This window comes from Periophthalmus magnuspinnatus, chromosome 9 (assembly GCF_009829125.3).
Source record: "Periophthalmus magnuspinnatus isolate fPerMag1 chromosome 9, fPerMag1.2.pri, whole genome shotgun sequence".
Taxonomy (NCBI): Eukaryota; Metazoa; Chordata; class Actinopteri; order Gobiiformes; family Gobiidae; genus Periophthalmus; species Periophthalmus magnuspinnatus.
In genome coordinates, this window is record NC_047134.1 from 33,267,622 (window position 1) to 33,287,113 (window position 19,492).

Sequence of the window (19,492 nt, forward strand, 5' to 3'; positions counted from 1 at the left end):
TAAAAAGCACCTTGTAACCTCTTTAAAACTCGACACTCATCATTGTAGCCTGTAAAAATTACGATCCATCCTCCCGCTCTCCAAACGCGTGTGGCCCCGGAGCGCAGAGACACTTATACACGGGCGCCCCCTACGCGCGCATCCGGGAACTGCAGCCTATAAACAACATCCGAGACATCCGGGGAAGAACAGCGGGGCTCCGTGGCACGCGCAGCCGCTCCTGGTGCACGAGGAGCCGGCTGGGACACGAGGGAAGTCCCAGTGTCGCTTCTGGTTCTTTGGAAGTCGAAGCAAAAATAATAATAACTATGTACTAAAGAAAAAAAATATTTGTACTAAAGAAAAAAATATATTTGTACTAAAGAAAAAAAAAATACTAATAAATATAATAAACAAAAACAATATCATAATAATTATAATTCTGTCTTGTAGTTTATATACAGACTAATTATAAACCAATCTGGATTTTGACTTTTTTTTTTTTTTTTGGTGCCATTTGACTTGTGACACTTCTCCGGAATCGAACCACCAACCCTCTATTATCATTCAAATTACAATAATAAAGCGTGGAGCGGACAGGGTGCTAGGGGAAGGGTGGGGAGAGGGGGGGGTCGTCCGTGCCCCATAAACCCGCTCGCGTTGACAGGAGCCCCGGCCAGCGAAGAGTTAACGCGAGGGAGGGGACGGAGACAGACACGCCTCATTGGGCAGATTATGCTCGGCGAAACAAAAAGTGTGTGTGCCCCGGACTGTTGTCATTCAGCGGAGAGAGTACGAGGCTCCGTGCCCCCATCTGCGCGTCTCTTTTACGGCGTAGAGCTCTCGTGTTGCACCGGGGGGCGGGAATGTACTGACACCCGGGAGCACCGCGCGCCTTTCAGCCTTTCACCTTTTATTGCGACTCGTTTTTGGGGGATTTTTCCACGTGTTTTTATTATTGGATTATTACACGTAAAAGGTAGGTTGGAAACTGGTGATTTTACGTGGAGTTGGGGATGTTTTTTGTGTTTTTTTTGTTTTGAGAAGCGCAGATGTGGCTGTTTTTTGAAGGTGGACGTGACAAGCGACAATTCACAAACCCGGGTATTCATTCATTCATTCAGTGGTGATTTAAGGCACTTTTCTTTTTTTTTTTTGGAGGCTGGTGCGATGCGGGCAGATGGTTCTTTAGGAAAAAACAAGTACCCCCCTTTCTACCCTCCGCGGTGCCCCTCGCCCGCGGTCCGCAGCTGGGCTTTGAGCCACGACCGATCCGCGAGATGGAGATGCGTCCGTGCGCTTTGTAGACCCAGGAATACGTTTTGTCCCTCGTATATAAAAAAAAAAAAAAAACACCCAAAAACAACAAAACACCAGTCTTTTCTGCGTGTGTTTTTGCGATTTAATACCATTTATTAACAATTAAGCATCAGCAGAGACTGTCATCATCTGGGCAGCACCAACACTTGCTTTTTTTTTAGGTTTCCATATTAATGTTCATATATTTACAAGGGGCTAAAACTAATTGATTCATCGTTATCAGTACAGGAAATCGGATTTAACAATATCGATTCAAACGAGGCTTGCTCAGATGACACCGAAATAAACAGTAATATAGCAAAAAAAACATGACCTAAAATGACTTCTGATCCACAAAAACAAACATTGAATTTGTTGTAGCGGGTGTACTGTGTATTTTTTGGCCTATACGGGGCAAAATGCAATGTTTTTTAGTCTTTTTAGTATTACAATTTTGACTTTAAATATCGTACTCTGTTTTGTCAGTGCGTCAGAGCAGTTTGGAGACGATTATCCAGCAATTACGCACATCTCAGACTTTATTAAATGTCCGAATTGCAAAGGTCAGTCTGTGTTAGTTTAGCTCCCAACGTGATTTCAAACGATTTGCTTTTGATTGTCTTCGTTTAGAGTAATTAAATCAAAAATAATTAGCTGCTAAAAATTAAGTGAATAAAATATAAACGTGAATTTATTTATTTTTGAGAAGACAAATTGTTTAAAGTCGCTTTGATTAATTGAGAAATAGAAGGTTTTACGCAAAGTTGAAAATATGGCACGCGTAATTTCGGCTTTTAAATCAGTCAATGAAGTTGTGTCATTTATCCATTAACGCGTTTGGAAAAATTTGTTGCCTAATTTCTTTTTTCCGCGTAAAACTTGTCTAATTTTCCGGGAATCGAAGCAACAGCAGCGCGGACACGGGAAAGAGAAGACGACTATAGGGCCCGTGGTTGACGCACGACGCGCGGTGCCAAACTAGAACTAAACAAGGACTAACAGTCAGGGAACGTTTACAGATGTTACCATTTTAGCCCATTTTAGTCCCGGTGTGGATTTGTTTGGTCCTGTTTTAGTCCGGGTTTATGATGCATTCACACTCACACAATCTCCACATCTAAAACGGGTCTACCTGAACTAGACCAGGACTAAACCAGAACTACAACAGGACTAAAACAAGTCTGCATTATTAGGACTCAAATTGGGCTCAACCCAGGACTAAACGAGGACACGTTTGAGCCCTTAATCCTGATCTAGTCCAGGTTTAGTTTTAGGCTGGGACCCGGTTTAGTCCGAATTTGGAAATGCTTAATGTCCAAAAACAGATGATGTCTTCACCCGGTTTAACTAGACTAGAACTAAACCAGGACTAAACGGGATCTTAAACCTTCCCAAAACTGGCCTGCATGGTTCTGGACTAGATCTAAATCAACCCTCAACCAGGTTTTAACGAGATTTATAATCCCCAGCACAAAACCAGGTCTAAACAAAATCTCGCCTTGAACCAGGACTAAACCAGGACTAAACCAGGACTTAACTGTGACCAGGACTGTCGGCTTCGACAGCGCGGAGAGGGAGAGAGAGGGGAAAGAAAAAGACATGATTAAGTGCTCGTGCTGCTTTAATTACAGCGTCACGGGGGAAAGTGGCGGATTATGCAAATGATACGACATAAGCACCGAGAACGAGAGCGCGAGACCGACACGACACCGCGTGTGAGCGTGGACAAGGAAGGGTTAAACACGGACTGGAACTGCGCAGTGGACACAGACCACAAGACCACAACAAGACCACAAGACCACAACAAGACCACAAGACCACAACAAGACCACAAGACCACAACAAGACCACAAGACCACAACAAGACCACAAGACCACAACAAGACCACAAGACCACAACAAGACCACAAGACCACAACAAGACCACAAGACCACAACAGTGCAAGTGCAGGCGACATAGAGAAGCCAATAGATCCTAAAATAAAAAGTAGAAAAGTGTGTGTATATATATATATATATATATATATACACACACACACACACACACACACAGATGGTTATGTTATGAGTGAAATCTAAAACTGTTTCATTAGATTTCACAGAGGCATTATTATCATCATCATTATTATTATTATTATTATCATTATTATTATTATTATTATCATTATTATTATTATTATCATTATCTTTATTATTATCATTATTATCATTATGCGCATCCCGCCTGGGAATTTTGCGCAGTTTTCCCGCTTGTTAGAACAAAGAGTGTGTTAGGAGCAGAGGTCCACAAAGCTAGTGGAAAAAAAAACAAAAAAACGTTATTGCTAAGATGAAGGAATGAACATAATAAATACAAATAAATACATGCATTTTGCTCTGTCTTATGCAGCAGTCAACGTTATTAGGGCGAGAGACACAATCCGTGCAACAAACTCAGCACAACAGAATCAGCGGTGTGTGATCAGAGATAATACTGATAATAATGATAATAATGCTAATAATAATAATAATAATAAAATAATAATAATATGGAATAAATCATCATTAATAAGCCAATGGAGGTGAACGGCGTGTTATGAGAGAATTAATGAGAAAGAAACGAGGGCCAAAAAACAAAACAAAAAACAACAACAAAAAAACGGGGGTAAATCTGGGCCCCAAATGACGCGCGCGGACAGCTGGTTCCAACAATCTGTTCCGGTGAAGATCTATGTCCATCAGCGCTGAGAGACGGGCCACGGAGCCAGGACACACACCCAAAAGGACAGTCTATTACGCGCAGTTTTTACGCACGACGAACGAATCTTTACGCAGCGCCTTTTGATAAGAAGATAAGAGAAATATTATTTGTCACACGTTTGGGGAAAAGCCAGGCCCGTGGTTCATTCTAATGTTGCAACGCAGAGTACAAGAACAGCAAGAGAATACAATAAATAAATAAATAAGGCAAATTAAAAATCAGTAGACTTGAATCTTACCAATCTAGAATGTTAGAAATACTTTGAATAGAGTTAAAGTGCATATGACAACTTTTCATGTTTTTCAGTTTTTGACTTGGTTTGGTGGGAAAGTACCTGCATCTGGTTAATATTTATCATAGTTTGCATCAGTTAAGTGACAGTTTGTCCAAAACAAGTTGAGAAGAAAAGTAGAAAAACACTGGAAGTAGTGGTGAGTTCTAAAACCGAATCTCTCTGTCATCAACACTGAAAATTCGATGCAAAATGGAGGGGCAATTTTCACACAAGAAAGGTGTTGTTCTGACAGATTAAACCTTCATTGAACAGAATGAAGGTGTTTTTATTCGTCTATTCATGACCATTATGTATAAACCAGACACGTTTTGGCCCTCTTTACCATTATGGTTGCTTGGTAACAGAAAGGCTATGGAATTATCTCTACCTATTTACCTATTATATCTGCTGCCTATGTCCAACAAGGAAGTAAAATTATAATCCTCACCAAAATAAAAAATAAATTTAAAAAACATTAAAAAAAAAAAAAAAAAAAAAAGCACATTTTTTTTGTTTTTGTTAACTGTTTTAGTGAAAATGACTCGTGCACACTGAGATTCAAGGAGGGGTAAAGAAAATAAAATCCAAATTAAAATAAAATACAAAAAGTAAAGTAAAAATATAGGGCTGCAAAATGATGATGTGTTATCAGATTCAATTTACCAATGATTCTTTGGCACATTTCATTCAGCACATTTTATAAACTAAAACACTAACATAAAAAATAAAGAAAAACAGTGAAATAACTGGGCTAATATAAAATGACATGGACAATGACACTGTTCAGCTGTCACTGCTCTGACAAGACGACATTTGATTTTATTTAACTGCTTTTCCCTAATGTTCCTTAATTGTTTTGTTTGGTTGAACTTAACCTGGAGCTTAGAGAAAATGTAAACTATTTATTACCATGTTGTGTATCTACATGAACTGTCCACTGCTATTTTCAGATGTCAGCACTTGATTCATTCAGTCATGGAAAATAGTATTATTATTATTATCAGAGCAATAGTGTATGTGTAATGAGAACACAGAGTTTGACTATGTTATATACATTTTTAAAGGAACGGTATGTATGTGTGTGTGTATGTAGGGGTATGTGTGTGTGTGTATGTATGTGTGTGTGTGGGGGTGTATATATGTATGTCTCGGGGTGTGTGTGTGTGTGTGTATGTATGTCTCTGTGTGTGTGTGTGTGTATGTATGTCTCTGTGTGGGGGTGTGTATGTATGTAGGGGTGTGTGTGTGTGTGTGTATGTGTGTATGACGATAGGCCTCATGTGAAAACTCAGAACCTCCAGAATTCACTCCCTGAGCTGCAGAGGCTGCACTAGCTCTGAGTCATGATTGTTCTGCAGGTGCTGTGGTTTATGTAGTGACCATTCAGATCAGAGAGAAGCATTTTAGGTTTAAACCAACTGGATGTCGCCATTGAACCTGGCAGATGAGACTCATGTGAGGCTCATTCTGCGTGCTGATTGGATAATCATCTTGGTCATTTTCTGCTGTACATTTCCATCTCAAAGCCACTAACCACCTCTTTGAACATAGTGTGGTACAGATCATAGCCAAAGAAAAATGGTTTGAGAGGGGAGTTAAAAACACAATTTTTGTTAGGAAAGACAATCCTTTGAACAGGAATGGTGGCCTTACACATAATTTATTTCCTATTTATAACTCCATCCTCAGACCTAAATCAAAACAAGGACAAATCAATAGTGATAGCCAGTATGCTAATAGGTGTGAGCGGACCCATCAGGGGCCTGATTATAGAAAATGTGACTCGGGCACAATTCACACTTAGTGTAGCTCTAGTGTACACCCAGCAAACAAACTGTAAACACACAGGTGTGTTAGTTTCAGTGTAGCTAGCTCCTTCCTTCATATAGATATAGGTCAGTGTACACCAGTCATCTGACCAGTCCTGAAAAAGCATCTTGGATGAGCAGCGCCTTCACTCACGTTTGTTCAGTTGACGTCATTCTATTTTTCTGCTATGTCTTGGTCATTAGTTCCTCTGAAGCTGTAGTCTGGGTTTAGGAGACGGCACAACATTGAATTCTCAGGTGGAATTCACTGTTTAACTGTCAGCAGATTTGTTGACCTGGTTCATGGTTAATATTAATGCAATTAAAACTGACGCAAAGCTGAAATCATTTGAATCACAGCAGCTTCAGAAAGTGGTTCCATTGTTGAACCCCAAAGTCATGATCGTTGTCAGTTAAAAGTACTTAAAACCATAAAATTATAATAGAAAGTTTATGGAGCCAATCCCAAACAAATAATAAGTCTCAACTTTTGTGTATCATAAATTTGGATATTTCTTTCAAAAACAGTGCTGGTTTTCAGATCATAATATTCTGAAGGCCAATAATACTTAATACAGACGGGGGAGATAACACGAATATTGTTAAAATGCAGATTTCTGTTGTCGTACAAGATGGTAATTGGTATAGTCTGTAAAAGAAATGATTAGGTTCAAAATGTGTGTTTACCTTTGGAATCTCTCATGGCAAAGTATATTGTAATACACAGGGAAAACTGGCTCTTGTCTCCACCTGGAAGTAAAACACCAACACATTCTAGGATCTGAAAACCACCAACAGAGTTTATATAAGCCCCTGCTCTCAATATGAGATTAGGACATCATACGCAACCTATTAACCTCCACTACAGTAAAACAACAGACTTAAAGTGCACTTAGTTTGTTTGTTTTTTAATCTGTCTCTGCCAAAACTTTAGAGTTGGACCATGGACTAGATGGGTTTGTTGGGATGGTTCTGGTTCTGCGTTCTGTGGTAGATTTCGTCTAGTTCTGCTGTGAATTATCGTCCTGCGTTCCCCTCACATTAACTGTAGCGTATACGGTTAGAGATGGGAGATGGATGGCACAGTTGTTGTTTTGGACTATATTATCTAAAATTAAAACTATAATGAAACTTTTTTTTTTTACCTCAAAAATAGACAGAAACATCTTCCAAACCATGATATACTTTTGTCAATATGGCCCACCCCTATATAAATATGGTTATACCGGGTCTCCTCACCACTGAAGGAGTAAGCACATATTTAAATTTGACTTTTACTTTTACTTAAACCACATATTTGCGTAATCTAGAGATCTCTCCCGAGCACTAACCCTCCTTATAGTTAGCTCTATGTTTCTGCACAAGCCTACGCCAATTTTCAGTATACACAGAAAACAATAAAAGGTAACGTGGTCATCTAAATATCATATCTATTATTATTAAACTAGATTTTTTTCACATCAAGTAGAACATGGACATACAAAATAATACAAAAAAATCCTGCTACAGTCACATCTAGCGCTGGGTTTTGTCATAAAATGTTCTTAGATTTTCCATATCACAAGCTCGATTTTTGTCCTGATTCAGTTTTTCTTAGTTTCTTCGCAGTCTTTAAAAAGGTAACTAAAGCTCTCTGCTGTTCCAGAAGGTTCTCTCTCTGTGATTGGACATATACACCTGTCACTCACTCAGAGCACGACGGAATCTGACCAATAGGAGGAGAGCGTGGTGAAAAGCGTCTGTATTTGACCAGCGAGCTACATTAAACAAAAAGCAGGCGATCATGCTATATTCACCAGACGTGGGATAGTACTCAGAGACATTTACTTGAGTAACTTTTCAGAGTACTAGAAGTATACTTTTAGTCCTACTTAACAGTTATCAGTGTGTCATATTCTTATTGGAAGTAACAGAGCTCTTACTTGAGTAAAGTTTTGGTTTCTCTTCCCACAACTCTACAAGTGACAAAAGCTTTATGTCGACAATATGATACACTGAACATTTGTGTTTTTGTGTCTCCTTCCTTTGGTGCATTATTTTATTTTATGTTTTATTCTACCAATTATATTAACTTAAAATTATGAATCAGACGTTACATCCTGACAGACTCTTACTTTCGTACTTTTATAGTCATTTCTTCGACGACCGCTATGTCCTTTCACTTGAGTAATATTATTTTGAATGTTACTCTTACTTGACTACATTTTTACTTTTACCAGAATGGAATATCATCACGGGGATGAGATCGCGCTTCTATTTTTCCCCCCCAGCCCTACTCACAGCATTGGTGGTATGGGACGTTACTATAGATTGCGCTATTTTCTGATTTATGCCATAATATTGTTTCATCACAGACATACGTGGAGTTGTGCCTTGTTTCATTCACATTTGTTTAATGTACAAATCCTGCATATTTAGGCTGAATTCTTCTCTCAAACAGAAAACAATCTGTGTTTTAAACTTCATACACCTTCACTAGAAGCATTTGGTTATTTTAAGCCGTAGAATTGCCAATCTCTACTGAATAAACGGCAAATGTAGCTGTTAACTCTTACTTACCTTTTTACCTTGGCCTACAGATGAACACCGGCTATTGTTTTTACACTATTTGTCTTCTGTTTTTAATGTCTTTTTTTGCACTGCAGCACTTTGAGATTTGTTGTTCAAATGTAAAGTGTTATAAACTGTATTATTATTGTTATTAACTCGAGAACTACCACTTCATGACATCACAACAGCATTTTGAACTTTGGAGATGCAGACAATCTAATAATGCAAGATGAATGAAACCAAACGTCCTAAAACCTCACAATAATCATAACGCCTCGCTGATCACATCCTCTCTTGTCCAGCAGGGGGCGATGGAGGAGTGCGGCTCTCAGAAGCTGTCCTGGGATGGGGAGGCTAAAGCGGTGCAGCAGTGTCTGACGGACATCTTCACCAGCGTCTACACCACCTGCGATGTGCCCGAGAGCGCCATCTTCGGGCCTTGCGTCCTGTCGCACACTTCTCTCTATGACAGCATCGCCTTCATCGCACTCAAGGCCACGGACAAGAGGACCGCGCCATATATATTCAGGGTGAGTGGAAGGACTGGTTTAGTTCTGGTTTAGTCCTGGTGAACTTTGTTTGGTCCTAGTGTAGCCCTGGTTTAGACGTGTTGTAGGCCTGGTTTAGTTCTGGTGTAGATCCAGTTTAGTGGTGTAATCCTGGTTTGGACATGGTTTAGTCCTGGTTTATCTGATGTGTGATCTGATTTGGTTTAGACCTGGTGTAGTCCTGGTTTAATCTCACTGTACTCCTAGAGTAGACTTATTCAGCCCTGGTGTAACCCCGGTTTAGATCTAATTAAGTCCTGGTGTAGTCCTGGTGTAGTCCTAAGCCTGATTTAGTCCTGGTGTAGGTCTGGTAAGGCCCTGGTATAGACTTGTTTTAGTCCTGGTTTAGACCTGTTAGGCCTGGTTTGGCTCTGGTGTAGTAATGATTTAGTCCTGGTGTAGTAATGATTTAGTCCTGGTGTAGTGGTTCAGTCCCGGTTCAGTCCCGTGTAGTCCCGGTTCAGTCCCGTGTAGTCCCGGTTCAGTCCCGTGTAGTCCCGTGTAGTGATGGTTAAGTCTCGGTTCAGTCTCGGTCCAGTCCTGGTCCAGAAGGCTGAGGTGTGTCTTTGCACAGTGCATGAGCCACACGTGGTGACCTTAGCTCACCTGACTGAAGGCTCCACTTATTATCTCCAAAATAAACTGACATGAATCTGGTTTGTGGAGTTGGATATAGGGACTTCTGATGGGTTTTCTGATTTAGTCCTAATTAAGTTCAGACCTGGTGTAAACAAAACAATAGATAGCCAAAATTTTATATTTTCATGTTTAAGAAAAAAACTCTACATAGCAACAGCTTGTTTTTTAGAGTGTTTGAGCACGCATGTGGCTCAGAAAGAGAAAGAGGGTGAATTGATATTTTGGACTTGGATATTGAGTTGGGCTAAATCAGAAGAGTTAAGTATCAGCTCACTGGGAGGTGGGAGAGCAGTGTAATAAACCAGACTGGAACAGATTTACTTTTGGTGGTTGGTACCATGTATTGCAAGTAAAACAAAAAACACACAAACACACAATATTTACAAAATCTGCAGGATTTCAGTATCAGTCTCAATTTTTTACCCTTAGAGTAAGGCAAAATAAGTGCACTTTCACAGTTTAGGTCACACCATACAACAAACAATGCAGCACTCGATATCATCTCCCAAAAATGGGGCATACAATAAAACAAAAATGAGGTTGCCACTGATATGGGCTTAATTGTCCATGAATTTCCCTTTTAGTCCATATGTTAAGGTTGTGAATGCGAATGTTTGAGTCTATGGGAGGGACAGGCTGAAACAGCCTCCTACCAGACCACAGGGGGCTGTAGAGTCGAATGTGATGTTCCAGTTCTTGGTAGGGCTCCTAGCTCGCCATCAAATATTGTGCCCAACCCGAGCACACCTGGCCTGTATTAAACAGAATTACCTTTTAGCAAAAAAAAACTATTACTGTTAGTATTAGCTGTCTTTAGTTTAGTGTACACAAAATCCATGTAAAATACTGTTTGTATAAATACAATTACAATTTAAATTGACTATGTTGACAGTAATGCACCGCGGTATATTAACAGACATGTATATAATGCTAATGCTTCGTAGCACTGGACAATCAAACACTCACCAAATCCCCTCGTTCGCGTCAGAACCCGCGGTCTTTACTCAGCGTCCGTGATAATAGTAGTGGCTCCTGTGAGTTTAAAACATGTAACGGTAGGTTTAGAAGACGGATGGTGTTAGTTATTGCAAAAATAGCGGAGACACGGTACCTGTGCAGCTGCCCTGATGCGCTTCCTCCAGCTCTGACCGGAGCAGCTGATTTGTATGAAGGGCTATTAGCGCGTGATTGGCTGAGGTGGTCACGTGAGGGGCTAAGGTTATACGGCGCGTTCACTGATATACGGAAAATGGGAATTTGCAGTTACTATAGGTAAGTGGATTTTACACCTGGGTTACAATGTCAATGTAAAAAAAGCAGCTATGAAGGACTTACCCTGTGCTGCAAGATGAATGTGTGACTTCATATTTGCACCATCTTGTCCATCTTGTACAACCGATACTAAACCAGCTCTAAACCAGGTCTAAACCAGGTCTAAACCAGGTCTAAACCAGGTCTAAACCAGCTCTAAACCAGGTCTAAACCAGCTCTAAACCAGGTCTAAACCAGCTCTAAACCAGCTCTAAACCAGGTCTAAACCAGGTCTAAACCAGGTCTAAACCAGGTCTAAACCAGCTCTAAACCAGGTCTAAACCAGCTCTAAACCAGGTCTATCAAAGGAGTCAATCAGAACAGTCAAGCTGTAGATAGGTTTTCAGGAAAAAAAAAAAAAATGAAGTAAACACTGTCACTAGCCATATGCAAATTTAATGAAAGGATTTTTGATTTTCTTTCAGTTTCGTTCATTCTTATGGAGAATGAAATGGCTGTGTTCACATGCCCACCAAAACTGGACTATTATCTGATTTCTGGACCTTTAAAAACAGCAACAAGAACAACAAATAATGAAACGATTTTAGATAGATAAAGACACATTATTTACCACCAAACAACTCTCAAACCACTCATCATTTATCCGTGTGGTTTAGGTGGACACGTCAGCGGCCAGCAGCACCTCGGAGGGCCTGATGTGGCTGCGTTTGGTGCAGTCTTCTCGGGACAGAGAGGAGCAGAACCTCGAGGCCTATGTGAAGAACGGCCAGCTCTTCTACCGCAGTCTGCGCCGCATCGAGAAGGACGAGGAGCTCCTGGTGTGGTACGGCAAAGAGTTAACCGACCTGCTCCTGCTCAGCGCCAGCAGAGCCCCGGCCAAAAGCAAAGGTACGGGACTGTATGGATGGACTTTAGCTAGTCAAAAGTTATACGTTTGTTTTAATATAATGCATTATACTTAAGAAAAGTGCTAATGATATGATCAAGTTTTATGACTTGACTTGTTTTGGTGAGATAGTATCTGTGGTAAATATTTGTCATACTTTTTACATTGATTAAGTGGCTGATTGGGAAAAAAAAAAGGTGGAGAAGAAAAGTACAAAAATTCAGCAAGTACAGCTGGGTGCATGTCATCAACACGGAAAATTATATCCAAAACACAAAAACAAGAGCAAGGAACCATTTTTCTGACAGTTTGAATTTATTACAAAAAGGTGTTATTTATTTGAACTATTGTGTAAACTAGGCACATTTTGTCCCATGTTTGCGTTGTGGTTGTAACAGTTATGGAATTACATCTGCTGCTCGTGTTCAAATTTCAGAGACTCCAAAAAAAACAAAAAACAAACAAAAAAAAAAACATATTTTTTGTAAAATCTGAAATATGATGATGTTAGTTATGTTTTAGTGAAATGTCTGATCTAACCTGTCATATGCACATAACATAGATATGGTAGTTTATAGCAGACTATGGAACTTTCCTAATTGTCCTAAATCCTGAAGTATTTTTTTTGTTTTGTTTTTTATGACAAGCAGATAGATATATCATTGACAATTTGTGAATAAAAAAAAAAAGCTAAGTATTACATATTGAATATAAATGATTTCTCCAAATCATTTCTAACAATAATTCAATTCAATTCATTTTATTTTTGTAACGTCCAAAATCACAACAACAGTTGTCTCGAAGGGCGTTCATGTTTTGGTTGATGGGGGAAACCGGAGTACCCGGTACCTGTGAGACATGAGCCACTCAGCCACCGTGATATACACACAAAAACAAACAGGAAAATCAAACAACTGGAAAAATCGGCCAGGCGAGGAGGAGGGAAGGGGGTGGAGGAGGGCCAGGCGAGGAGAAGGAGAGCCGGGCGAGGAGGAGGAGAGACAGGCGAGGAGGAGAGGGAGGGGGGAGGAGGAGAGGGAGGGGGGTGGAGGAGGGCCAGGCGAGGAGAAGGAGAGCCGGGCGAGGAGGAGGAGAGACAGGCGAGGAGGAGAGGGAGGCGGGTTGAGGAGGGCCAGGCGGGGAGGAGGAGAGGGTCCAGCTGTCATCGGGGCATCTGAAAGAGTGAAAGGGGACAACATGTGAATAGCATTGCTGATGAGAAAATAGGACAAAGTAGAGGATAGTGCTCAGGTTGCCATACTTCCCCCAGCTAGTTACTCCTACTGCAGCCTCTTATCCCGGGTTTTAATAACCCTAACTCCCTCACTAAGTAACCTGGTCATACGCTATGCCGAAGAGGAAGGTTTTAAGCCTGGTCTTAAATACAGAGACTGTGGGGGCCTGTTTAACATCAGCAGGGAGTTGATTCCATAGCACAGGAGCTTGGTAACTGAATGCTCTCCCTCCCACTGTACTTTTGGACACTCTAGGAACCACTAATAGTCCTGCATTCTGAGAGCGGAGTGCTCTGTTTGGCTGGTACGGGACAATAGCATCTTGCAGATAGGATGGGGCCATACCGTTTAGGGCTTTGTATGTCAGGAGGAGGACTTTGAATTTGATTCTAAGCTCGACAGGAAGCCAGTGCAGATATTTTAGTACAGGACTGATGTGGTCTCTTCTTTTAGTTCCTGTTAGGACTCTGGCCGCTGCATTTTGGACCAACTGGAGGCTCCTTATAGAACTTTATAGTACTTTATAGTACTTTATAGTACTTTATAGTACTTTATAGTACTTTATAGTACTTTATAGTACTTTTGGGGCAGGTGGCGAGCAGAGAATTACAGTAATCAAGTCTGGAAGTAACAAATGCATGGATGAGTTTTTCAGCATCGTTTTTAGGTAAAATATTTCTAATTTTAGTTATATTTCGCAGGTGAAAGTATGCGGTTTTACAAGCTAGGTTTATATGGGCTGTGAATGAGAGATTTTGATCAAATAGGACTCCAAGATTTTTTACAGTAGGGCTAGAAGCTATATTCACATTGTCGAGTGAGATTATCTGGTCCGACAGAGAATCTCTTTGACCTTTGGGACCAACGACAATGACCTCTGTTTTTTCAGGATTTAAGAGCAGGTAATTCAAGGTCATCCAGGTTTTGATGTCCTTCACACAGGCACTGAGTTTATCTATTTGATCAGTCTGATTTGGTTTCATTGATAAGTACAGCTGAGTGTCATCAGCGTAGCAGTGAAAATTAATGCCATGTTTTCTGATAATGTTTCCCAATGGCAACATGTACAGAGTAAATAGGATTGGACCAAGCACAGATCCTTGTGGAACACCACAGGCTACTTTAGAACAGGGAGAGGTGCTCTGGTTTAAACTAACAAACTGGTACCTAGTATCTGATAGATAGGATTTAAACCATTTGAGGGCGGTCCCTCTGATTCCAATGTCACATTCTAACCTCTGCAGTAGAATGTTGTGATCAATGGTGTCAAACGCTGCACTGAGGTCCAGTAGGACCAGGACTGAAGCCAGCCCGTTATCAGCAGCTAGTAGTAAATTATTTGTTACTTTAAGCAGTGCAGTCTCTGTGCTGTGGTGAGCTCTGAATCCAGATTGAAAATTTTCAAATATATTATTGTCCTGCAGGTGGCGGCAGAGCTGTTTCACCACCACTCGTTCTAGAATTTTTGAGAGGAAGGGAAGATTAGAGATAGGTCTATAGTTGACTAATTCATCAGGATTTAGGTTAGGTTTTTTTCAAAAGGGGTTTAATCACAGCATAATTAAAGGACTGAGGAACGTAGCCATTTTCTAACGACATATTTATTATGTTATGGATGGAATCTATTATTAGGGGGAGGGCTTCTTTGAGGAGTCTGATTGGAATAGGGTCGAGCAAACAGGCTGATGGTTTGGATGACATGATGACTGAGGTAATCTCCACCTCATCAACAGGAGTAAATTTATCTAATATTATTAGAGGATCCATGTGGGATATTGGCATTACAGACTGGATTTGCTCAGAGCTGATTTTTGGAGTAGCTTTGTTGTCTCTAATGGTTGTAATTTTGTAATCGAAGAAGTGAAGAAAGTCATCACAACTAATGTTGGAGGGGATAAGAGACTCATTAGCAGTGTGGGAGTTTGTCAGCCTGGCTACAGTGCTGAACAGAAATCTGGGGTTATTTTTGTTTACTTCTATTAGATTTGAATAGTATCTAGTTCGGGCTTTCCGCAGAGCGGCCTTATAAGTGAGCAGGCAGAGCTTCCATGCCTTCAGAGACTGCTCAGAGCGCGAGCGGCGCCAAAGCTTCTCTGTGCGTCTTACATGTTGTTTGAGTGTCCTGAGCTGTAGCGTGTACCATGGAGCCGGAGGTCTTGGTTTAATGCTTTTCTGTTTTAGCGGAGCTACAACATCGAGAGCAGATTTTAATGTGAGCATTGTTCTGTCAAACAATTGATCAGTGACAATTGGATTAAAATTATTTTCATTGTCACATGACATATCTTTTAATAATGGCTCAATAATTTCTTTAAACTCTGTAACCGATTTATCTGATAATGTTCTTTTCATTATAGTTTTTTTCTGTGGGGCTGGATAGTCTTTTAGTATAAATTGAAAGGTAATTAAGAAATGGTCAGAGAGTATAGGGTTTTGAGAAAGGACAATTAGATCATTAATCTCAATACCGTAGGTTAGAACGAGATCTAGAGTGTGATTGTTACAGTGAGTCGGCTTATTCACACTCTGGGTGAAACTGATCCCATCCAGGAGCCAAAAGCATCACTGAGGCAATCACTGCCGTTATCTACATGAATGTTGAAATCTCCAACTATAACAATCCTTTCCCAATTCAAGACTAAACTTAAAATGAAATCAGAAAACTCTGTCAGGAAGTCGGCATATGGACCAGGAGGTCGATAAATTATTATAAATATAACAGCTTTTTGGTTTTTCCAATTGGGGCACGTAATGGAGAGTGCATAATAATAAAACACATATTTTAATTTTATAATTTTGTAACCTGTTATTTATGATGTGTGTTCTGTTTTTGTCTTCCCAGGCTCCAGTCACTACATATGTCCAGACTGCAGCCAGCGCTTCCAGTTTGAGTTCCCGTATCTGGCCCACCTCCGGTTCCGCTGCACCAAGAGACTGCAAAACATGAGCACAGCTGAGGAGGAGGGCGCCAAAGAGGGGAGTCCAGACCGTCCGGCCGGGAATTCAACCAGCAACCCCCCAGCCCGGGCCAGCCCCAATCCCAACCTCAAAATGGGCCGATCCGAGAGCTACGGCGCCAACCAGGATAGCACCAAACCATCCACAGACTTCCATAATCTAGCGCGGGACTTAGAAAACAATCGCACTAGTCCGCCCAGCGATAAGGAGGCCGAGATCTGCAGCGAGAGCTCCGGCAAAAGGAAGTTTTCAGAAATTGAAGAGAGCAGGGAGAGGATTGGCGCGGGCTTGTCCAAATCGAAAGAGGAACTAGCAACATCGGCGCAGAATTACCGAGGCGCCTACAGCCTGGAGGACCGATCTTTTTCTCCGCCCGCTGAGATCGTGGAAGCCAAACGCAGTGCTTTTACGGAAGTGAAAAAGTCCCCTCAAAGCCTCAAACATCACAGCAAGAACTCAGAAAACAAAGACGGTGGACGCCCCAATGGAAGTCCAGCAGAGAAGCATTTGAACATCCGGCAGGTTCTCTCGGAAACGCAGCCGCCCCAGACTCCACCCATGGGTAGCGCCTTTACGTCCGTCGGCCAGCAGGGTGGCACTGGCGGGAACGAACGTAAAAGTGCTTTCAGCCAGCCGTCGCGTTCTTCTTTCTCTCAAATGTCGTCGCTTGTGATGCCGCCCAAGCTGCTCGACTGTCACCCGGCAGTCGGTGACGCCATATCCTCCAACAGACTCTACCAGGCCGACCACTTAGCTGCTAAGCTACAGGGAGCCGAGCTAGGCGCTAACTGCCCAGTGCCAGGAGGTGGCGGCATGGCTAAGCAGAACCCATTCGTGTACGCCACCGCCTTTTGGCCCAAGAACTCAGGGCCTATCCAACTCCAAATGCCATCAGCGCTCACCCTGCTCCCGCCCTCCTTCACGTCGCTGTGCTTGCCTGCGCAAAATTGGTGTGCCAAATGCAACGCCTCGTTCCGCATGACATCGGACCTGGTCTACCACATGCGCTCACACCACAAGAAGGAGTACGCCATGGAGCCACTGGTGAAGAGGAGGAGGGAGGAGAAGCTCAAGTGTCCCATCTGCAACGAGTCGTTCCGGGAGAGGCATCACCTGTCGCGCCACATGACCTCGCACAACTGAGGAAGGACTGGTATCTGAGGAGGCTTCCATCTGAGGAAACTTTATCTGAGGAGACTTCTATCAGAGGACTGCTATCTGAGGAGGCTTCTATCTGAGGAGGCCTGTTCATATGAGACTCACTACATTTACATGCTCAGAGAACTCCGTGTGCTAAACAACCAAATTCAATTCATCTTTGCCCCAAAACCTGTCAGATCACTCTTGTCCCAGTCTACAGCAGGTCAAAGAACGCAAATAGGTGTGAAGGGGTGGCTACGAAGTGTTCAGGGTCGTAATTATTAGCATTTACAGCTATAATTGCTAATAAAAACAGCTGTGACACATATAGCCACGCCTTAAACAAAGATAGATAATGTCATTTACCTTGAGTATTTGTTATTCAGACACACTAGGAACTGTTACTCACAAGTTATTTGCCCTCTGCAGTACAAATAAACACATCGAAGCTCTGGTAGTTTTTACTTTCACTTTAACATAACTAACCAAAACAGTGAAACGACACATGCTTAGTCCACAGTGTGATGACCTTCCATGTAATTTGTCATCACTGCTGATCTGAAATAAGTGAGTTCATGTCCAAACACATCTGACAGACTGTTTCTTGTGCAGTTTAACGTCTCTTTTAGACTGCACCTAATGTAAATCGGACTGCGCAGTTACACGTGGACTTCAGCAGATGTGCTATTGGGATGTGGAAGGTTTGAACCACCACACCTCAATCGTAGTTCCCATTTACAGACACTTTGAAAACCAAATCAGAGTATTTTCTTGACGTGCATGTAAACGTAGTGACTGAGGAAGCTTCTATCTGAGGAGGCCTGTTCATCTGAGACTTGAGGACACTTGAGATCCAACACTTACGAATTACCACAGCCCCTTTGCACTTCACTTTTTGAAGAGTGGATGTACTTCATAAAGCAGGTTGGACCAGCGCTTACATAAAACATTTCAGGTTTTTTTTTTTTTTTTTAAACAATGTAACTGAAGAACTTTTTTGGAGTTTGGAGTTTTTCTTTCTTTGCCCCAGTACAGATATATTTAAATGCAGAGGTGAGACCACTGCGTGCTATCTAAATCTAATTTTAACACTGAACCAGGAAGTGCACTATTAGCATGCTAGTTGTTGTTAGCATCACCGTGACATACAACATAAAGCTTTGCCAGCGTTCTGAATTTGCTTGGATGAAATGCCACAAGTTCACAATGTATTAAAAAAAAAAAAAACTCCAAATGTCGTCCACCTGCTTCATGAATCCATCCATTTCCTTCCAGACCCGGCTCGGTTTTCCTCTTTGTACAAATTTTCAGTTTTTTGGGTCTATTTGAAAATGCGTTTTGAGAAATTTGAAATCTATTTATTGAAGCACTTAGACGTTTGAGGATAAGGGGAGACTTGTATTAAATGTACAGTGATATTTGGCACATATGGGAGTGCATGTCTGTTTCACATATCTATCACCTGTACATACTCTGCTTTGCTCATATTTGGTGTCCGTTGGGAATAGTTTCTGTGATTTCATAGTTTATCGAATCATGTTGAATGCATTGACAATAAAATAGCTTTATTTTCAACTGAAATGTCTTCCCATTTTTGTCATTTTACTTTTCAAACTTAAAATTTCGCAAAATGGATTGAAAATTAGAATCCACGTGGAAGTATTTTTGGTATCAAAGCATCTGACACACAGGGATATAAGGATGGGAGGGCATCTGACACACAGGGGTATAAGGATGGGAGGGCATCTGACACACAGGGGTATAAGGATGGGAGGGCATCTGACACACAGGGGTATAAGGATGGGAGGGCATCTGACACACAGGGATATATAAGGATGGGAGGGCATCTGACACACAGGGGTATAAGGATGGGAGGGCATCTGACACACAGGGATATATAAGGATGGGAGGGCATCTGACACACAGGGATATAAGGATGGGAGGGCATCTGACACACAGGGATATAAGGATGGGAGGGCATCTGACACACAGGGATATAAGGATGGGAGGGCATCTGACACACAGGGATATATAAGGATGGGAGGGCATCTGACACAGGTATATATGAGGATGGGAGGGCATCTGACACAGGGATGTATGAGGATGGGAGGGCATCTGACACACAGGGATGTAAGGATGGGAGGGCATCTGACACACGGATTTA

At 41.5% G+C, this 19,492-nt stretch overlaps 1 protein-coding gene across 2 annotated transcripts; it reads left to right on the top strand.

Annotated features, from left to right (window-relative positions):
* Nucleotides 1-754: 754 nt before the first annotated feature.
* On the top strand, nt 755-18,905 carry prdm8b (PR domain containing 8b). Of its 2 annotated transcripts, none has more exons than XM_033972917.2 (4): nt 755-958; nt 8,956-9,180; nt 11,766-11,997; nt 16,073-18,905. In XM_033972917.2, exons 2-4 carry the CDS (start codon nt 8,962-8,964, stop codon nt 17,329-17,331), a joined length of 1,710 nt encoding a protein of 569 aa, XP_033828808.1. In that variant the 5' UTR covers nt 755-958; nt 8,956-8,961; the 3' UTR covers nt 17,332-18,905. The 2 variants fall into 2 exon arrangements, with proteins under 2 accessions (XP_033828808.1, XP_055080313.1); XM_055224338.1 differs by having other exon boundaries at nt 8,953-9,180; nt 16,073-18,857.
* Nucleotides 18,906-19,492: the final 587 nt, after the last annotated feature.

Excerpts from the sequence above, each read along its gene's own strand:
- prdm8b (XM_033972917.2), top strand. The coding sequence starts at position 8,962 with ATGGAGGAGTGCGGCTCTCAGAAGCTGTCCTGGGATGGGGAGGCTAAA. Across the intron at positions 9,181-11,765 it reads CCGCGCCATATATATTCAGG|GTGGACACGTCAGCGGCCAG; the intron begins GTGAGTGGAAGG and ends CGTGTGGTTTAG. Across the intron at positions 11,998-16,072 it reads AGCCCCGGCCAAAAGCAAAG|GCTCCAGTCACTACATATGT; the intron begins GTACGGGACTGT and ends TTGTCTTCCCAG.